At 44.1% G+C, this 21,768-nt stretch overlaps 1 protein-coding gene across 2 annotated transcripts in view; it reads left to right on the top strand.

The window, feature by feature from the left end:
- Positions 1 to 1,840: 1,840 nt before the first annotated feature.
- hip1 (huntingtin interacting protein 1) overlaps positions 1,841 to 21,768 on the top strand; it is a 42,659-nt gene continuing 22,731 nt past the window's right edge. The window contains exons 1-4 of one of the 2 annotated variants that reach the window (XM_072392633.1): positions 1,841 to 2,159; positions 20,565 to 20,628; positions 21,137 to 21,279; positions 21,443 to 21,499. In XM_072392633.1, coding sequence (XP_072248734.1) covers positions 2,043 to 2,159; positions 20,565 to 20,628; positions 21,137 to 21,279; positions 21,443 to 21,499 — 381 coding nt within the window. In that variant the 5' untranslated portion in view covers positions 1,841 to 2,042. Of the gene's footprint in view, positions 2,160 to 9,897; positions 10,371 to 20,564; positions 20,629 to 21,136; positions 21,280 to 21,442; positions 21,500 to 21,768 lie in introns of those variants that run through there. The other variant, XM_072392634.1, reaches the window with a different exon arrangement.

Raw genomic sequence — 21,768 nt, 5'->3', positions numbered from 1 at the left:
ACTTCAGGGAGAACAAGAGCAAGGTCAACTCTCTTTAAGCTTCTGGTTCCCTCTATATCAAAATTGGCCCGACTGTAAAGTCTCCTGTGGTGTAGCCCTGACAAAACTCTAGTTTTCTGCCAGTCGATTAATTGATGAGTCAGCTATTCATCTCAGTCTGTATAAACAGCTGAGATGGAATAATACTTTCTGAGTTCTGTTTTGTACCCAGAAATATTCTTTTTGAGCTTAACTAGACACAAATTACGCTAGTTACGTAACCAGTAAAGCTGTCACACAAATTTAGTGAGGAGAGTGTAATATATAGACCTGTTTAAGGTGAGAGTTAAAAGATTAATCCTGGTCAAAAATTACTTCAGGGTTCCTCACAGTAGAACTGGAGACTGAGGCAATGCCATCAAGATGAACTATTTATAAGATTGACTGGTTATTTAGTGACTCTCTATGGTTATTGGGGCCAAAAACACAATTACTTTGGTTTTCCCTGACTTGAAAAGAAGGAAACAACAAGTCAATTCTCTGCCAAACAAGTCATCTAAGTCTTAATGTCTGTGAGACAAGCCTGTAACTTTAGTAACTGACTAGCTTCGTCAGGTTTCATTGATACATAGTTTGGTGTCGTCAGCATTGAAGTCTATCATGTTTCCAAATAATATTGCAAAATATTTCCATTTACATGAGCAAACTGGAGTTTTTGAGATAAGTATAAACCGGTCTAAAGCGGTACTCTTGATCCCAATAAAATCTTAATGTCTTTGCAATAAGATGTTATGGTCAATGGTATCAAAAGATGCACTGAAAAACGCACTGTTTTTCAAGCATGTCCAATTGGGGAAGGTCCCAGGGCAGACCCACAACTTGCTGAAGAGATTATGTATATATGAAGAAGGAGCTGGAGGGTGTCGCCCGGGAGTAGGATGTCTGGGTTTTCTCCCCTGAACCTGCTGCCTCTGCGACCGACCTTGGATAAGCGGAAGATAACGGATACATGGATGCAAGGATATTTTAAAACAGATTATCAAATGTTCCAGATCATGCTGTAATGAAAGCCTCTTGAATTGGACTGTATGTTTGAAGTGCTTTGATTTGAAAAAAAATCACAATTAGACTGATGGTACTTACAAAAAAAAAAAACTAAAATTGACCAAACCATCAAAATCCAGGTCAAGTGGCATAGATCTGCAAATGTGCATCTGTTAATTAACACAGCTGGAGTTGTCTTTGGTCGAGGCTGGAATAACTACATCTCTGCATATCATCGATGATGTGGGCAGAGCCTGCTGAGGCTTCAGCCAGTGGCTGAGAACGCTGGGAGGAGTCAGTGAACCGTTGCCAGAGAAAATATCCAAATAACAGCGACGCTCATCCTCATGCAGCTGAGAGGTGTCAAGCAAACCACAACAGCAGCCCGGCTCTTCCTTTGAGGTCGCTCTGCGTAAAAGCCTGTCACTTAGGTCGCGTGTCTGTGCAGCAACACCGCGGGTCTGAGAGTGCATATTACCAGTGTGAGTTCTGGTATGTTTTTTTTTTATACCACACGTCCCTCCTAATTGTTCTAGAAGTTCATTTGATTTCAGGGATACGTTCGTATGCTCTCTTCCATATCAAAATTGAATGTAAAACATCGATTTTAACAACGAGTAGGCGGGGCTCTGGGACTGAGATAAAAATGCCTTTAAATCATTTAAAGGCAGCTGAAGTACATGCAACGAGGAGTTGTGTATTTTCGAGCTAAGTCGTGTTAGTTTTGTTGGAGCTTTACTTTGAAAAGATAAAACGGAAGTCGTGTTTGCTGTAAGCTTGCGTCACTTTACGCTGCTGCCGTTCACAGTGCTGCTGTCATTGACGGGCTGTTGGACAGAAAGGCCAAATGATCCAGAGAAGGGGGCGACGAGTCCGGAGGAGCATGGACGGCTGCCCGCCATAGTTGTTGCTGCGTGTATTTTCGTTTTTACACCCTAGCGCCTGAGTTTACTATATTTTATTACTGTTCCTCTGCCGTTTTTTTTTTGTAGTTTTTTTCCCCCCTGTCACAGACGACAATGGACCGAGTGAAAAGCTCCATGCAGCAAGTCCCCAACGCTATCCCCAAAGTAATCCGTCGGACCGGCGGGGCCAACAGCCTGGAGCTGGAGAGGGAAAACTTTGAGAGAGGGCAGGTACGGAGCGGGGCTGGACACATGTTAATACAGCCACATTATCCTGCTGAAAGCGTGGGGTATGCAGGTCCTGCCAGGTGCCACAGTGTAGGGATGATTAATAGTCATGTCGGGCTGTTTGTTTTCAGCTCATAAACTAAACTTCACCGTGATATCGTGGGTAAATGATACACTTTCTAATTGTGTGTGACTCACTGTGACTCACTAGCTACTCTTCCAGGTCTCACACCGTCTGCGTTTGGTTCAGATTGTTATTTTTCCACCTCCATGTCTGTTGTCTGTATTTAGCAGATACAAATGAGTCCAGTGTACAACTAAAGAGCTGTTGAAATGTGGGGAAAATTGTCTTTTGAAGTCAGATAATTGTGCTGTTGCCTCTAAACCAGGCAGGGGAAAGGCAAGCTGAAGCTCCATGGAGCTCTGTCATGTCTGACAGCGCCTTGTGAAGGCAGGAACCAGTGGTAATGATGCTCTGACGAGGTCCGTGAGATGGTTCCTGCACTATTGCAAGGCTGAGGAGATGTATGGCTGTCTTTGTTTTGGATACCTTTGATGCTATGGCTCCTTATGAATGATGGGAGCGGCTTCAAGAGCAACATCTGACCTTGTGTGAATTGCTCTCCCAGTGAGCATATGTATGTTTGCCGCTTAGCCCACCGCTTCCTGCCTGGTGGTCTCCCCTCCCCTCTCTCCAGACCAGGCACAGGGGAGGGAAGGGTGGGGAGAAAGTAGGTCAGATGAATCCAGCCAGCCAAAATGCTGTAGCAGAGTTGCAACATGCTTCTCCCATCAGTGACTGCTTGATCGGACAATCCACTCAACAGAAGCCTAAATGTGCACAGCAGGTATTTGGCGACCGCGTATCTAGATGGTCCCTGCGGATTTGCAGCAACGCTCTCCTGAAACTCCATGCCTCTCCCCTCACGTGTGATGCTAGCAGTAGGGATTAGAAGTGAGGAGACGGTGTGTGTGTAGCTTTATGTGTCCTGAGCCAGGTTTGTGTCACTAGGTCACTGTCAGATTCCTGTGATCACACCCTCTGCGAGTGAGTCTAGGTAAACTGCTCCAGTGTTGCAGGTTAATGCACAGGAGTGATGATAAGCAGTGCCGACTGGGCCAGAATTTGTATCTAGCTTATTAAAACTCACATTCAGGCAAGATAAAAAAACAAGTCTGCTGTTTTTCTACCAACCTGAAAAGCATTACGCATACGATTAATTTCTGTACTATTGGAGCCAGTTTCTCCTCTGTAAAACTTTGATGGGGTATTTTCTTGCTTTTTTTTTTTTCCTGTTTGTTACACCTCTGTAAGCAGGCTGCAGGCATTTCCTTTCTTTGTATGGCTGATGTTTGACTAAGGATCTGGAGCTGTGCTAAGAGGTGGAGGAATCAATGAATCTGCTGTCTGCTTTACAGGGGATCAGCAAGAGATAATCTCATCTGATCTGTTGTGCTCCAAAGCTGCCTAAATCTGCTGGGTGCCTGGCTTTCCCCTCCCGGGTAGAAAAACAACTGCCTTTCTGCGGATCTGCCTCCCCCCCCCTTTTAGATTCATCACCACTGTATTCCATTATAAGGTGCAATTTGCTGCTTCCTTAATAAGTTCATGTAGAGTTGGCAGCTCTGTATTATTCACCCATAAGGGAAGAACGGAGAAAAGTCCAGAGCCTCAGAATAGTTTGAGTACTTGTACGCCTGTCTTTGCTTTGCTCCGTTAACCTACTCGTGTGTTGGTCTTTGAAATGTTCAGCGAATAGGATTTGTTTTTACGCAGCGAGTGAATCAAACGCTGGCTTATAGACTGCAGTTGTGTAAAACGCTCATTCTGTGAGCCGTGGGCCTATCTCTGTTGAGTTGGGTAAACAACCACGTTGTGCTCAAAATCCTCGCAGTGTCCGCGCCGGGTTATAAAAAGCATGAACTGGGGCAGCCAGATAACACACCGCCCTGGCTTTTAATGACATGTTTAGCCTCATAATAGCAGCTGACTCTTTAATTTAGAGTTCTGGGTGGGGGTTAATCTCTTACCCGTGTGTTTGTCTCTAACGTCAGTGCGTGTTTTGGTTTTTGTCTTCAACCGTAGTCTCAGTCGCTGTAAGAAAACCAGTGCGCAAATAACAAGCTAGTACCGAGTCCCTCTATATTTCATAATCTTTATCTTTAGGCTCCAGAATGCGAGAGATGCCAGCTCCCGGAGTCGGAGCTGTCTGAGGCCACGGGAGGCTTCTCATTGGAAAGCCGGGGTAGGCAGTAATCTCCAGACCAATATGGACCATAATTAGTGCTTGTGGGAGAACTTCTCGGGCACCATTTTGGATGAGGAGTGTGAGCCACTGAGTGACACCATATTTGTACGTCGCATAATTAAGGCCTTGAATTAGATTGCCTCCTCCTTCCCTGTGGGGCCATAGTGACGATGCTCTGTCTGCGTTTTGAGTGTGTTTGATCGTTTGCAGCAGTGTGTCCTGATCTGATGAACGTGTCACTCAGTACGCTAAGAAGCTCGCTGAAGTCGAGGTATATTCTAGCTGGACTAGACCATTTAACTGGAGTACCGCCCTTGTCCCAGTTTGCAAGCATATAGTAGCTATGATAGCTTGTTAATAAGGGCCTTTTTCTGGTTCACCTATTACGTTGCAGACCAAAAATGATTAACAGCAATCTTAGATGGCTACATATTGGCTCCTTTTTCTTTTTACAAATTAGATGCACCCCATCCCTTGTGGTTAATCTGTTGTAACTGGCTTCTTCTGTTACTTCTGGGTCAAAGCCCAGGATGGAAACTATGGACACTGAGTCCAAACAAATGTATAAATGTAGCAGTAGTTTGACCCCCAGCTTCACGCCATTAAAACATACTCGATACGTTCACATGATACAAGAAAAAAAATCAATTATTGTGACTTTTTAAATATGTTAGTCTGTTCAAAAATGTATGAAATTGAACTTTTCAAGGCCGGAATCGCACACTAGATCCAAGGTTGTCTGTGAATGGTCCCCAGTTCCTGCCTTGCACACAGCAGACGGAACTGGTAGCGACAGAAAACAACCATAAGGGATGGCGTGCATCTTTTTGTTCGACAGTAAACCATAAGTGTATGTTAGTACAGCCAAAACTACCACCAGAAGTGTCAGAGACTGTGATTGAAAACCTGACTACGTGTCAGCTCTGGGCCACTTAAAGCACTTCCAGACTGTCGCTCTGCTCTAATAAAATCCTCATTTTAGAATCGCAGCGTCATCTGAATCTAGCATCGCCGTCCGTGTACCTTAAAGACAACATCTGTGCAGTGAATTCAGATAAGCTTGCATGTATGTTGCAGCCCACAGAGTCCTGGCATTCGATATATTTCCTGTACCTGTACACTGGGACAGCTGTGCTGTCTACCTGTGAACATTGGTCATACCGAGTAATAAGGATGGTTTCTACAAGTTCACCGTCGTGTCTCTAATACTCAAAGTAGCAGAAGTTGGACGTTTCACCTGTTTATAGCCAACTTTGAACTATTTAATCTCCATCACTGTTGTTTTTTTTACTTTTTTCCCTCCCTCTGCTCCCAGTTTCACTGTTTATTCGCTCCTTTCAGCTCCTTTAAACTGACTCATTTTTTTTTCATGGCTATATCAATTCAAATTTTTTTTTTCACACACCCCCCACCTGCAAAGTACCCCCTGGTGTAAATCTGCCCCCATTTTGGCATCACTCGTGAGCAGTTATATGTCAAACCTAAACCGATGCATCCTGTTTTAGTACCGTTTGGTGCCCCAACAGCTGTGGAATTCATGGGAGGAGCAGCTCCGCAGCCTTCAGACACCAGCAGGATCCAGCAGGGTGGATGTAGATTTTCTTCTTCTTCTTCTTTTTTTTTAATAACTCTTGTCTTTTGTTTTTTTGGGGTTTTCTTTTTTCTGTGTCTCGCTCTCCCCCTCCTCCATCACTCATTGTCTCGGAGCCTTCTTGCCTTCTTCTACATCCTGCAATTCACAAAGCACAGAGGTTGTAGGGGGATATCCGCATACACGAGGTACACAAACGCGAGCATGAAAGAGAGACTTTTAAAAGCACTGAGGCAGCAGAAACAGCAGGCGGTGGTTTGTGGCCTCATTGCACTGGCTGTGCGCGGGATAATAGAGCTGGACATGAGTGACAGGTCCGTAAGTGGAACAAAGTGCAGCGATGAGTTCCTGGCGGCGTTAACAATGGCTTCGATCAACAAAATGTTTTTGGAGTTCTCGCCTGTGTTTTACAGCGTCGTAAAGTGGGAAGGGAGGAAGACGGAGAAGGAGCGCTGCTTTTTGTTTCCCTTGTAGCGCAGGTCAAAAGTCCAACTGAGACCGTCATCACTGGTGTAAGCATGTGGAATGCAAATCAGCCTGCCTCAAACTCAAGTGACCACATTAAAAAAAACAAAAAACAACATGTTCCTCAGCTATGCGACAAAGCACAAGCTGCACTGACGAAGGCCGATGGGGATTTTCACAAACTGAGGCAGCATCGGTATCGAAATAGTTTAATGCCGTAAAATGTTAAACGCAGTACAATCGAGTTAACGGGATACACTTCCACCACAACTGAACTGTTGACCAGCTGTGGTATATATCTTCTAGCGGAAGTATAACTTTACAGGTGATGAGGGTTATAATCCCAGAGGTGGGGGGTAGGGGGGTGGGGTTGGGAGTGTTGATATGAAATTAAATGAAAAAACATTAGTGCAGTTGGCCACCTGGTGGTGCTGTAATCAAGATATAAAAGCTAGCTTTGGAAAGGCCCCGCCATGTGATGGAAGATTTAGACCGGCTCGATTTTTCTCCTCGAAAATGCCTCTCGGACCACCACTGTCCTCCATGAAGGCTTATTTGTTTGTTTTTAACCGCTGCTCAGACAGTCCCGGGAAGAGCGATTCGTCGGCATCTAATAAGACTCGGACCGGGAAATTTTCGTAGTAGTTTGAGCAAAAGCTTTGTTGTGGATCTTTCCACGAATCGTCTCTTTTATCCGATAGTTACTTACTTTGACTACATTTTCTACACTGAAGAACAAACGGGATGCGATAGCGCAGAATAAATATCCCCTCAAATGGTGTTCGTAATTTTGTACGATTAATCAGCTTACTTCTGTTGAGGCTAAATAAAAGTTGAGGCCCCTGTCGCTTCATCTTACATTCTTATGCATTTAGAGATTCAAATTCTTAGACCTAGAGTCTTGAACATCTCTTTTTATCCTTTTTTATCTATAAAGAACAGTTATTCATGTTTGACATTTGTCAAATGTTTGCTCCTGGTCTTTAACCCTGAGAACAAAGGTAATGATTTTATTGCTAGTCTTGGTTTTTAAACGTTAATGGGAACAGAAGGATGTTTGCAAAGTGATGGGTGTTGATAGACGCTGGCAGCACCACACCAACAGCTGGCCTTTGTTTGGTTGCACTTGTTATGCATTTAATAGCCTTTTCTTTTGTGCTTATTTTGACGAACCAGCTATCAAACTTTCCTTCTGAAGACATCTTTGGAGACCGACCGTCGCCCTAGTTAGAAGAAAATGAAAGTCGGACGTGGTTTTTTTTTTTTTTTTCAGGTGGGTGGACTTTCTAAAGAGGATATGAGTGTTTCTGAGTGAAAAGCCAGACGGAGACAGAGTGGGACAGCTGTATGCTAGAAATGCTCAGCCTTCGGCAAAGGGCCCACGCCGTACCAGGAAGTGAAGAGACTCGGCAGGAAAATAGTTTGCATTGTTTGGAGACGGACTGCTGAGCAGCTCTGAGGTACTATGTGCAGCTCCGCCGGTCTAATGAGAAGCATATTGATTATCATGGCTGGCCTGCCCTGGTCAGCTGATGTTTTGTGATTGTACCGAAGAGGCTGGCCTGGATTGGAAAATGGATCTAGGGGGCTTATTGTTCCTCTGTGGTTTAAGGTTGCCTCGGTGCCTTATGCTTGTTCGTGTAATCCCAGAATCTCTGTGTCATTGAGGTCAGGACTTTGTGGACACCGGATCAAAGTCAACTATATGTAATTGAGTTTAGATGTTCCTGCTTATACTCACATGTGTTTCTTGTATTACGCCCCCCCCTTTGTGTTTTCAAATTGACTTAATGTACCAATAGAAGCACCCCCTAATCGCTGCTGTATTGCATTAGATTAAGTTTTGCCGGTGTATCGCATGACATAACATTTCATCAAGACTGAGCTGTGTCGACTCGCACTCTTTACCCTCGAAATGACAACAAACCGTCCCCGATAAAGTGGAAACGGCGCGCTCACCGACCACCTCAATACTTACTCCGGTTTGATTTACCGATTTTAGGCATGCAGATGTGGTCCAAGTGAAGTGCTGAAGTTCATGTAATCAGCTTGTGGGGGAAAAGTAGATTGAGTTAGTCAGACAGAATGAAACTCATTTTACAGCCAAACTCTGCAGAAGAGACCTGGAAACTGGGGCTACAATGGACACGGACTCTCCAACACTTTGCAAACCCTTTTTGTCCCGTCAGATGAGTCCCAGTTTCTGCTTCAACTTCAAGATGACGGCACATAAATGAGGACGGAGAATGATTACTTGTGCAAATGTGCAGTTCATTTGGCTTCATGGTTGTCACAAAATGCTCTCTAATTGAATCTGGTGTGATGATACATTTGAAGCTTCAGCAGTTCTGGAAGAAATGATTGGACGTGCTATTTTTGTAGTTGTTTTCTTTTTTTATACACTCTTTTTTGTGAAAAAGTCCGATTTAAATGATCCACTTAAACAAGAAGAGCTTAAATGAAATATATTGCTGTAATAATGGAAAGTGAGCATCCCTGCGATGGACCACCTCTCGCCTGGTGGTAGCAGGGATAGACTCAACCCTCCCGCCCCCACGACTCTGAATGAGATAAAAGTGGGTATGGAAAAATGGATGGATGGATGGATGGATGGATGAATGAATTATTGATAAATGGAGTCCATCCTTAAATAGTTTGGCGCGCAGTAAATAAAACAGGATATCCCACGCTCACGAACAGCCGGCACTTGCAGCGTAATCCAGTCAGTGGAGCTGGTCCCAGAAGGGCCCACATTAACGATGGCTGCGTTCACCCTGCAGAGTCTTGGTGAGCAAACGAGTGTAATTGCTTTAATTCAGTTGCACGTGTTTACTTCTCTCTGTGATGTGACGTGTGCTCTTGGACACAGCAGGCTTGCGTTGACTGTCTCAGAGAAACCAGATGGGGGCATCAGTTACCCAGAGTTGCTCTCACAGTGAAAGCTGAGCATTTCCTGCTTTTTTTTTCTTCTTTTTTTTTTTTTCTTCCACCTTTTGAAAGTTGCTCTTTTCAAGGCTGCAGTCAGAATGGGGAGTAAAACCCAAATGTGATCTGATCTGACCTCATACCTTTACAAACAGGACTGTTAGACACAAAAACAGCCTTTTGTGTACCATGTATGGTTTCCTCTGGGGGGTGTTTTCTGCTATCAGAGGGGAGGGGGAGGGAGGGAGGGCACAACTCTTTAATCTCCTGCAACACTTACATCATCATCATCCTGAGGAAGATGACTTGTAGCTGCTAAGTTTGGCTCCTGCTGCAGGTGATCATCTGTAATTACAGTTACTGAATGGAGCAACTGTGAAAGTTGAGATGTTTTCTCATTTCCTGGACCCCCCCCCCATTAGCTTGGAACCCCGGGCGGGCCCCGGACCCCAGCTTGGGAACCACCGGGTTTGAGCCGTCCCACTCCGCAGGCTCCATGCTACTATTGTCTAACAGGAGAGCGGGCTATTTGCAAAATAAAGGTAGCCTCGGCGTTAGCCGCTATGTGGGCTGAGCCCTACGAGCAGGGTGGGTTTAAATGTGGCGGCAGTGAGTGGCTATTATCAACTATTATTATTCACCACTCGTGAAATTCACCCTCAGACAGCTTCGGCTTGTCGGCGGTCGGATGCTGGAAGTCCTCACCGATAAGGGAGCACGTAGGGCGCGGAGAGAAAGAAGAAGGGACGCGGAAGGAAGGAAAGATAGTGGAGCTTTTTAATACCAAATCGGGACACATGTTGAGCTAACGGCCCGCTCCACCCCCCCCCCCCCCACCCTCCTTCTCCTCCCAAATGCATTTGTTGCCTCAATCGCCTTCCCGTCGCTAATTACTGTGTTAGGATAAAGCCAGCGGCTCTCCTCTTCGGCTCCAGGGATCCTGGCACAGCGCTTGGAGGGACGATCATGGATCTGAGTAAAATCGTAAGCTCTCAATTACCGATTTGCTTCCTTTATTGAAATAAAAAGAAATCACCGACGGACACACGGAGGGTTTGCATGTTGTTGTTTTTTTTGGAGGTGTGTGTGGGGGGGGTGGTGGTATCCAACAAGTCCTACTGCACAAACAAACCAGGGCTGTTCGCACGGATACGTGTAAGTTAGGGCTCAGCGCGAGTAGGGACTTGTTGTCTGCTGATAAATGGCAACTGAATGTGTCCGTGGGAAGTTTGATGTGGAAGATGAGGCAGGAAGCGGTTTATGAGCAGGTTCCTTGAAAGGGGGTCATTTTTTAAAAGATAAGAGTGGAAAATATTAAAAGAAAAGCCCGAGATCACAAGCCTCTCTTCACTCACTTGTCTTAGACTCTGGATACTTTGACTTGTCTTGTGAACCAGTTGCAACCAAAACCAGCCCATGAAATGTAGAGGAGAGGAACACGAAAAGCTTTTAGTTTGAACCCCAGACATGTAAGTTCTCCTTTCTGGTTTTAAATGGTCGAGTTTCCTGCTGCAGGTTGGGGGGGGGGGGGTCTGCAGGCTCAGTCTGAATGTGCCATGAATGTCAATTAGAGATGAAGTTTGTTAGAGGCTCACGTGTGTGTGTGTGTCGATCTGTAACTAACACAGTAGTAGGCAGTAGTTGTGTATTTAAAGTCCACCGAGATAATATGTCCAGATGGGCAGAAGCCGCCGCACAAAGAGACTTCATTCAATATTTCAAGGCCAGGCAAACTGTGCCTTTGACTCGGGTCGCTGTGAATGATGCGATAGAGGCTCACAGGCTGGCCAAGTGTCCGGATTGCACTGCTGGAGCAGGTGCACATAAGCCAGAGCAACAAGACTGGCCTTTCACTGCCAGCATGGATGGATGGGTGTGCTTTTAGCCCGTGTGTAGGTGTGGGGGAGGTTGGTTGATGGAAACAACCCCCCCCACACACACATACTCCTCACAGTCCTGTAATCTTTCACTGAGGGAAGTGTGTGGAAGATTTTTTTTTTCTTCTAAATGAGCTATAAAAGAGACGGAGTGCACATGAATGGAGTTGGTCTCTTTTGATAACAGCAACAGGAAAGTCGTTCTCGGCCACGAGATGAAACAAAGCTGCCCACGTGAAGTCATTGGGGGCATGTTGCTCAGACGTGGTGGAGGTGTAGCAATGCAGTGCCCCTTTTAGTGGAGGCTACTTTCAGACAAACTTGTCTCTGTTGGTGTGGTACCGTTCAGTGTTGAGGGTTTAAGAGAACTCCCTAAGGCTGTCCTGCACGGTTTTATTGGCCTTTTTTCTTCTTCTACCCCTTTGTTTTGGCTTTTTTGGCATGTGGTGAGAGACAGTGGTATGAAAACAAAGTGCAGATAGATGCAAGGAGACCCTACATTCCCACACTGCACGGATTTAGTGAAGCAAAGTACAGACCTTCCAGAGCACGGCATTGCCAGCATTAGGGTTTTTTTTTTTGTTTGACGCTAAAGTGTTTGCACTCGGCCGATTGACTGGATGTTTGTCGAGTTTTCGCAGTGGACTGATGCTGGTTTCCAACAAAAAGTTAGTTAGAAACCGGATGTTTTGCAAAAGCCGATATGAATGAAATGCAAACCTGTCACCGTTGGAGCATCTTTACTGAACAGATGAATGAAACTTAACAGAAACTGAACATCTCCACATTATTTCTTCTGCTCTATTTTGATGTAAACATCCGTTTATCTCGACACACTTAAATTCCAACATGTGACCAAGTAACGCACATTCAGATCGTTCTTCCGTGGATGTTAACGTCCACGATCCATTAACATCACAGATTTACTTCCAGAGCCAAACACCTCGGGTATGTTAAACTGTTCTGTCGTGTAAAGACCTGAGATTGAGATCTCGTTTTAGGCTTTAGGTGTGTACAGGAATTGTGAGTCATCGCGACACAATTATTTTTTTATTGTGGTAACATACCGGCATTCCTTTTGTCCCCCCTGAACCATTAGGTAAATACAGAATTTACTACATGTTGACGACTTATGGCTGCAGAGCAAAGGCTGTTTCTCGGGTGGTTTACGCTGCACCTTAACTTAAGTGTAAGCAAGCGCCCTCCTCTAACAAAGTGAGCAGGTGGCTGCCAGTCAAACAGACTGTGGTGCTTCAAGGGAGGTTGTGAGAAAGTGGGCTCAGCTGAGAAGCACAGATGTTACCTTCATGACGAGTCTTCGTGACATCATCAACCCTGCAGGAAGCTGAGCTTCTGAGCTGAAAGTCCTTCACACGGGAAGTCAAACAGGTAATTTTTTCCCCCCGAAGAGACACATAAACTGCCAAGGCACCGATGGCCTCGGAGTTTAGTTTTCCTGCCACCCACTTCTGCCCTCAGCAACAGATGCTCGGTGCCCTGAAGTCACACACTCCAAACAGCCTGAAGCTTCATGTTTTCCTGCCTTTTTTTTTTTTTTTTTTTTTAATAGGCTCTTAAGAGACGGCATCATCCCGATGGGCTTATCTGCATCAATAAATGCTCCGTTATTAATGGGTTTGAAGATGCTTGGTGTGTTCTGTGGGAAACCAGCTCCTACTGACAGCCTCAGAGGCTTGTTGAGCCCATTGTATTAAGATTGATGGATGGTTTCAACGTCGCTTAATGAAAGAATAAGAGATTCACATCCAGAGTTGAAAATGGTGCTGATCAACATAGAAACCTCAGCATTAGATTGGACATCGGTATGTTTTTGTATTTTTAACACTCCTTCTCAGTTAGGTCTTCTTCTGTGTGCTTGCAAATACACCGAGGGGGGGGGGGGGGGGCATCTTTTCCCCTGTGTGGACCACTCTGCTTTTCATGATGTGGAGTGACAACATGTAAAATGCTCTTTTAAACAAGCAACACAGGCAGCTCTGTTCACAGCGCTGACCTTTTCAGTCGGGTGGAGCTCCTGCTTGGAAAAATGTTTGGGCCCGAAATGCTTTTCCTTTTCATTATCTGATTTTTTTTTTTTTTATATATATTTTTTTTTGTGTGTGTGAATGCAGCTGCAAAAAAGTACCACTTTGTGTAGCCGTAGCCTGTGGTGACAGAGGGTGTGTGAAGTGTACTTTAGCGAGGCCGGCTTTCAGTTTCAAGTGACTATTTTTGGTTGTGTGCGTCGAAGTGTGAGGTGAGTTGTATGTTTTTAAGGAAACGGGCGCGTCCTTTTGGTTGGTCACAACTCCCTTTTAACCAGAGACAAAGTACACGGCAAACGCAGAAAATAAAGGCCCAATCCGTCTTTTATAAGTTGTCAATATGTTCACAGCTGTGTCCACACTGGTGGGTATAAATAGAATTTGAGGCAGCTCTAAATCAGAACTTTCACACATGTATTGCTCTCCATTAATCTGGCGGCAACGGAACGTGTTGTTGATACGTGTGGAATACCTTCTTGTTGCTTTTGCGTAACATTTTGAGACAAAGACCGTATAGGTTTGACCTGGTAACATTTCTGTGTCATTTTCAACACTTCACAAGTGTGCTCTGCTGCAGTCATAACAAACACACGGACACAAAGGTAGTGAGGTAATATCACAGGTTGGGATATGAAATAGACGATCGCCTTCATAGACATGTCCTTCTTTATGATCTTAACCCAGTTTTTATTCAGAATCTGAGCTAAATGAACGACAGAACGTTGTTTTAATTAAAACTTTAGCTACAAGCTAAAAGGAGGACAAATTTTTTGTTTGATTTGTGAATTGGGTAGAAACTCCCCTTGGAATAAATTGTTCATGTGACTTTATTTTGTGAGTGCTGGATATTTAAAAGGCCGAGTGTTCGTAACTATATTTGTTTTTTTGTTGGCTGCGCATGTGTCAGTCATTGTGCAGCTGAGAGTGTGATGTGGCTTTGATCCAGTGCTGTCATTTCATTGTTTTCCTTTCACGTTTGCACAAAAGGTTTTGTCTTTAGTGTTCCTTCTTGCCAATGCAGAGGCCTGTGTTTATTCACACAAAAACACCTGGGACAGTCCGGCTGGAAATGTGACAGAATGAAGTGTTGGGTCTGAGTTGACTGAGTAAGGATTTTAGCTGAAGGGAGTAGTGGAGCGGTGGAGCTGGGCATTTTTCAGCTGGCAGGCAGGAAATGGGCAGTGCAGGGTGTGCCAAGACAGGAAGCCTGACTGAGCCCCCCCCCCCCCCCCCCCCCCCCCCCCCCCCCCTTCTCCTCCCACCATCAGAGTTACCTCCACCCACTGAGAGTTGGCCACAGTGACCGTGCCTCCACCGCTGCATTACAGCACTGCTGCATTCACGGACCATCGCATGTTCCCTGCTTTCAGTCCTCCCTGCATCCCTTCATCGTTAACTCGTCTGTCTGCACTTTACAGTCTGCTTGACAGGTTTCAGCTGGAGCTTCCGCCTCCTTGCTGTGTCTCACCTAAACCATCATTCATTGATACCGCATGCTTTGAGAGAGAAACTGGAATGTTTTACTGACAGATGGAGTCAGATAGAACGGTATAATAAGGCTACGTTGACTGAGTGTAATGTTTGTGTCTTTTTCCACCAGCTGCACAGTTCATTCTTTTTTTTCATTTTTTTTAAAGCATTTGGTAAAACCAGCCGGGTGTTGTTCCTGCTACCCTTTTAAATTCGGTAATGTCTCGCACTCGTCATCGCAGCCCAATGTTTTTGGATACGGGATTGTAATTTAAAGGAATATAGACAGCAGTGCATGTACTTTATTATCATTACATTGTCAAAACAATTGCCCCATATGAGGGTCTTGAGACCAGCACTTGACTTGTCCTTCTCACTCAATGGGGAGATTAGAACAAGAGGCAAATGGGATCATCGTTTGAATAAGTGACACTGAAAGAAACTGCACAGTCCACTGTGAGTGCTCCAAGTTCCATCCTCTTCGTCCTGCATTTGAATTCTAATCATAGTACTGTAACTCAGATTTATTGCTCCACTCCCAAACTTAATCATCGGGGTCACACAAGGAGGCCTCCACCTCCTTCATGAAAATTTAAAGCTGTGAGGACAAGTGTTTCGGGATTTGTTTCTGGACTTTTAATTAGGTTCTTGCGAGCTCATCTTCTCATCATTGGACATAACTGACCATTCATTAATGTTGACAGGAGATGTGCCACAGCAGGGGTAAACAGTACCGGATCGCTGTCTGTCTCACTGTTGGCGCCGTGAAGTGACCACGATAAGATGACATCTTGTAGTTACTGAGATGGAAAATCAAATTTCCACAAATGCTCTTGTGAAACAGTGAGAGGAGTCCCTGAGAAATGAAGCAGAGGATGGGGAAATGAGTCAGTGAGTTAGGGGCTGTTTCATTTAGCAGGCAGAGGATACTTCCCTTCTCTCAGTGTTGTGCGCCGGCCCTTCAGTGGACACAGGCGAGGATCCGCATATCAATGCAGTGCTTTCTACCAAAGGCCTGATTTGGGCTCGCCAGGCCAAACTTAACATGCTTTCATCACTGTATCAATAACACTCTGGGGGAGAGCAAAGCTGCAGAGGTGAAGATGTTTCTGTAGATAGCAAGAGGCAAAAAAAACCTTTTCGTGTGATTGATTGAATGCTGAAAAGGGGAGCAAAGGTATGGGAGCTGACCTTAGCCCTCCTGGTGGATGCAGAGCTGCAGGTTTGTGTCTACAACTGCCAACCTGAGGGCCTTGCTTTTTATCCTCATAATCCGTGACACGACTCTGGTTTGATTTCACATCATCTGACTTTGTCAGCTGGTCTGTGTAGCCGCAGCTAAAAGGCCATTGATTGACTGATGCCAGCGAGCCGCTCCTGCCAATGCCAGAAGTCCCAGGCAGCTGGCTCACCCATTCAACCTAAACACCCAGTACAAAGTCTCACTGTGGGCTAATTGGGTCATCCTCATGTGGGAGCCAGTTGCGCTGGCATCTGCTCAATCATCCCTTGATTTGCTCTGTGTGCGAGTGATGGAGAGAATAAGATGAAAAGTGAATTGACGCAGCATAGAGCAAAGACAGAGACTAGATGATGACATTTGTCTTGTAATCAGTCACAGTCTGAACGAAAAGCCTCGGTGTTCACGCTTCACTGCAGTCAGCCACGTACAAATGATAACATGAAATAGTCTCCGTTTGATGCATTTTCTGACTAACAACTTTGACTGTGACAGGAAATAACACGAAAGTCACTTCCCTCGTAGTCGGTGCGAGACAGATGTGGCCACAGTGTACACAAAATGTTTTGGCTAACTATGATTCAGCTGATTATAAAGGGCAGGCATTGTGTCACCCAGTGCTAATCTGTGAACTAAAACGGCAAGAGATCTGTGTCTTGTAGCTGCAACTCTTCTTGTGTATTCTCCCCAATCGCAGAGAAGGAGGTGAAATGCTGCTTTATCTTGGCTTTGTTGTGATCATGTAACATGTGAGTTTGCTATTTCTGTTTCCAAGTTGACAGGAAGTGTAGCTTCTTATTTAGCAGATGCTCAACTTGAACCGAGTAACCTTTTCACTTGTGGTCTCAGTCAGAGGAAATAAACCACAGATCTGACCGCAGTCTTGTTTCACCTCTTTTGAGCACATCCTGAACAGAGCAGCGTTACCTCTGCTGTGTTTGACCTTTACGACACACACACACACACACACACACACACACAGCTGCAGAGTCTTGTCTCGGCTTCTGCAGCTGATGACAGGACAGGTTTGTATGTTTGGAGAATATCTACTTTGTGACACATTGTGGTTTTCATCATCAGGATTTGAGCACTAACGTTAGATGGTTTGAGCTTTAGGGTTGGTTATGTGTGGAAAAACACCAGCTAGCTCTTGGAATTGCTCCTATTGTCACACTTCTGTGAATCACATCTGTTACTTAACTGAATTTCACAAATTAGATTGTTTTTGTGGACAGAAAACTTGTTTGCCTGCTTGCTCGGATGATGATGATGATGATGATGCGTCACTCGGGGTGACGTCTTTGTGTGGAGGATGTTGCATTTTTTCACTGGTGTTTTGACAGGAAAGCAGTAGATTGACAATGTTTCTCTTTTCAAGGGATTATAGGTGTAAAAGTGTATCCTTGGCTGAAATTTCCAGATATTTACAAAAACTAGCCGACAACACCTGGTAATGGAACACCGCAGATGTCGTCCTCGTGAGTCTTTACTACGTTTTACTACAGTAAGCCAACGGTGCTTCCATATTGTTCCAGCTTTCCTCGCTCCCACATCCCAGCCTAATTCCTGTCCCACCCCTTCTCCTGGCCCACTCCTCATGGTGGACTTCCAGCCCTAACTGCTCACATACTGGAAGAGGAGGAGCAGACTCAGGACATCTGTGGGAAGCGAGATTATGAAACAGGATCCTGTCCTCTGCTGACCCAAGCTGCCACACTCGCAGTTCGTAAAACCGCACAAACGATAGTGACCGGACATATGTTCGGCTGTATTTACTGACCACTGGCATTTCAGGCTCTTTTCGAAATGCTTGGTTTTTTTTTTTTTAATTTCCTTCTCATCTGTGATGTGAAACGTCATCCAGATGCTGCCTCTGAACATGGTGTATTTTTGAAAACCGGATCAAACGCTGAAACAATGCAGGCCTGATTCATTCCATCTTACATGGATGCCAGCCTGTGTCAGTCCACAGCTTTGGTTCAGACTCAAATATCTCACTGTTGGGGTTTAATTTTGCACACAAATTCGTGGTCAAATGGCTTAGGGTTTAGGGTTCTGCACACTAAGTATCAAAGTGTTAGCCCAATTTTTATGTTGGAAGCCCAAGAACAAACCAGAGAAATCTGCAGTTCACAGACTGTAAAGTACGGTAAAGTATGGCAGCGCTGGGCTCGAAGGGACAGAGCTCCCACAGGGTCTCCGTCAGAACGAGTCCCGATATCCAGAAATTATTCACATTTATCTTCTTGGGCTGAGCCAGACCCGTACTGAAGCTGGACTTACACGCAACTGAATGTAGTTGGCCGGTTACTAGTGACATGAACAGGCCAACCCCTGTCCACGTCTCGTTCTTGGGATGTGATAAACAACGTGTGTGTTGTTTTTAGGCGTGTGGAATGTAATCGAGCTATCTGACAAGATGGAGAAGCTTCATCTGTCCCAGTTATTCAGTCCAGTTCTAACCAGTTATTCTATCTTAAAGTCTTGGACCATTCAGGGACATATACTGCGTAAGTACAAAATAGGAACATGATTATTTAGAAAAATGCAGAATATGAATACAGAATGTCTCAGAACAAAGCCAGTTATACCAAAAGTCTATAAAAAGCCCAATTCAAATAAAATAAGGCACTTCCACACTTATATCTATGCATATATATCTCAACCTTTTTTGATAAATTACTACACAGCTGAGAAGTATATTGTGTGTGAGAGAGAGAGAGAGATGTGGAATGCCTTTTCTCCTTGGAAAAAAAGTGTTAATAGTCCTTAGGGCAACCACAGATGTTTGGTTTGATACCAGCCTTGATTGTGCTGTTTTTAGCTAAATGCCTCAACAACTATTTGATGACCTGCCAATAAGTTTGAACATTGTGTGGGTGGTTTAAGGTAAATTTAGATATGCCTTGCCTGGTGTTTATCTGCAGACGTAAGTGGCAAAAAGAATATGTATTGAATTCCCCATGTATCCAGGTTATATTTTGGTCATATATTTAGCTTTTTCTTTGCTAAGAGGTGTTCGTGTATCCAGATCTAGTGTTATCTGTTGGGCCTCGAACAAAGGTAACATTCGTTCATTGGCCTGAAAAGTACCAATTTATTAAGTGTTTGGAAGTTTGTGTTGCTGGTTTAAGATGAGTCTTGTAGTTTCCTCAGACCAAATGAGGAATGAGGACCAAAATAATGGCATATTGAGCTAAAATAATGGACTTATAGAGATGACGAGTCTTGAATGTTAGCATGTTAGCATGGTACAACCCTCTAAGCTGCCAGCATGGATGTTTATGACCAAAATTTCCTTTTAATACCCAATTATCAGTCTCAACTGAGATTTTAATTTGTAAATAAACAAATGTTAGTTTGCTAGTATTTTAAACCTTGATGGTGGACATAAACATTTCAGTTTCTGAACATTAACATGTTAGCATGCTATTATCAGCATTTATACTATGCAAAGTACAGGGGTAAAGCTACTAAAATGGATGCAGACTGGGCTTGTTTTAACATATTAATAGCATTTCCTCAATGTCTCCGTTTGGACCAGCAATTGTCGCTGCTTAACTACTTTATGCTTAGTTGTATCATTAAAACTGTTGCGTCTACAGCAGCTTACGTTTCAGTCAAAACATCTGCGATAGTTAAGGTGAACTCATTGAATCAAACTGAATTGGGTAATCATTTGTGAATCTCAAAGTGGGAAATCAATTTGCAGCAAGAGTCAATCCAAAAAAAGATGAAAGAATCCGTAAGTAAATAATCAAAAGCACAGATCCTGACAAAATTTGCAGATTAGCATCAATCATGATGGCATCCACCTCAAGTAGAATTGAGATATCCCTTTTCTTTAGTCATATGAGTTGGATGATGCTTTAATTTGAGCTAAAGTTGGACAGGGTTCGGTTTTGGCCAACATTCCTCATTTGATTTCACTGCACAGACAGAAACTCCCCTGCTCATCCACACGTGGTTAGTTTTTGGTGCCATCTCATTAAGTCTGTCTGCTTACAGTCTTAAACTTAACTGTGTTTGCTGAAGAGTGCGTCCTTGGAAATGTGCACGCATGCTGCTGGCTGTGAGCGTTTCACTCTAAATTCTGTTCATAGACGCAGTATTCTCAGTGGTTTAAATACCCTTTTATATTTTTGTGACTCTCCCAAATCCTTGAGCCCGTCCACATGCTCTACAGACCCTGCTCTGCATGCACCGACACATTAAGAGTGATGTTGTGGCACATGTGTGCTTTAATGGAAATATTTATGCCTGCGAGGCTGTAGAGCTCCTCAAAAGCAGCGAGAAGCTGTGGCTTCTCAGTCTCTGCCGTGAATACTAACTCTGTAGAAAATGGGTCAATCAGTCTTTTCTTTTTTTTAAAAAAAAAAAAAAAAAAAGCCTCGCTGCTTCCTTTTCCCCGTGTGATTCAAAAAGGAAAAAGCAACTTTCAGAGAGGTGGAAGAATGTCAAGTTTTATAATGAAATACATGAATAAAAAGCTGTGGGCTGATTTGTGTTTTCCTCCGTTCTCCTCTTCCTTTCCTCGTCTTTGCAGGCTGTCAGCATCAATAAGGCCATCAACACACAGGAGGTCGCTGTCAAAGAAAAGCATGCCAGGAATATCCTCATATTGTGTGTGTGTGTGTGTGTGTGTGTGAGAGAGGGAGAGGGAGAACTGTGTTTTCATGTGTTTGCAGATTCTGAGGGTTACGTTAGTGCAAAACAACAAAAACAATGAATAGAAAAAATGTTTAAAAAGTTTCACCGTGGGGAGTTTTCTCCTTTCTCTGTTTCTATCCAACACACTCTAAAGAAAAAAACGTATCTGAAATCCTACAGAGAGGTGAGAAAAATAAAGGCCTACAATACTTTTTGATTGAAAGATTTATTTTTATTTTTAAAGAAGGAAAAAAAGAGATTTTGGAAATTGTTTTGATTTGTTTGGATGATTTATTTCAAACATGCAATAATGGGACCTGTGTCATAATCACACTCTCATAAATGATCTGACAGATAGAAAAACACGAGACAGATGGAGAAAGAGGGTCGAGTTCAGGGAAAGTGCGATGATCAAATGTAATGTTAGCCACGCACTGTAACCTGGAGATCCTTGACTGTCGTCATCACCTTGCATCTTGGGGACCCATCATGAGAAAGGTGCCCACACATTCTGGGCAGTGGTCAACCGGCTTCCTCTCTCCAGCAACGCGGTGCTCTGCTGGAAGTTCTGCCACGTCTTCCACAAGCTGCTGCGAGACGGACACCCAAACGTATGTAAAGACCACGCAGCGCTTTCCACTCTCGCATCTAAGTGCATCAGTGGTTCCGTGTTGGAGAACTTGCTCATGGTTTCTCTTGTGTTTGTCACATTTGCTGTCAATTTCTCGATCGTCATCTTAATGCTGCTTGGCCTGTCGTCTGTCGCCCCTTCAGGTGATAAAGGACTCCATGAGGAACAAGGCTGATCTAACAGATATGAGCAGGATGTGGGTAAGTAAGGACACAGATTATTGTATCATGTCACGCATCATATCATGTTATCCTGTCACATTTCTAAGGATTATGGCTTTATGACATGGCACCATTTAATCCTCTCTTCTAAAGACTCATTTTATTTTTAATTTTTTATATTAATTGGAAAAAATGGGGTAAAATAACAGTTTTCGGTCAAAAAATCAGTCATTTATTTTTACATCTTTAAAAGAGGAACTGTTAGTGAGTAGAGCAGAGACATATTGATGGTTTTAATCAGGAAATGT

Source organism: Leuresthes tenuis, unplaced genomic scaffold (genome assembly GCF_036924035.1).
Source record: "Leuresthes tenuis unplaced genomic scaffold, fLeuTen1.0.hap1 SCAF_9, whole genome shotgun sequence".
Lineage (NCBI taxonomy): Eukaryota > Metazoa > Chordata > Actinopteri > Atheriniformes > Atherinopsidae > Leuresthes > Leuresthes tenuis.
Note: the sequence above shows the minus strand (reverse complement) of the source record. Positions and strands in the feature narration are given on the sequence as shown.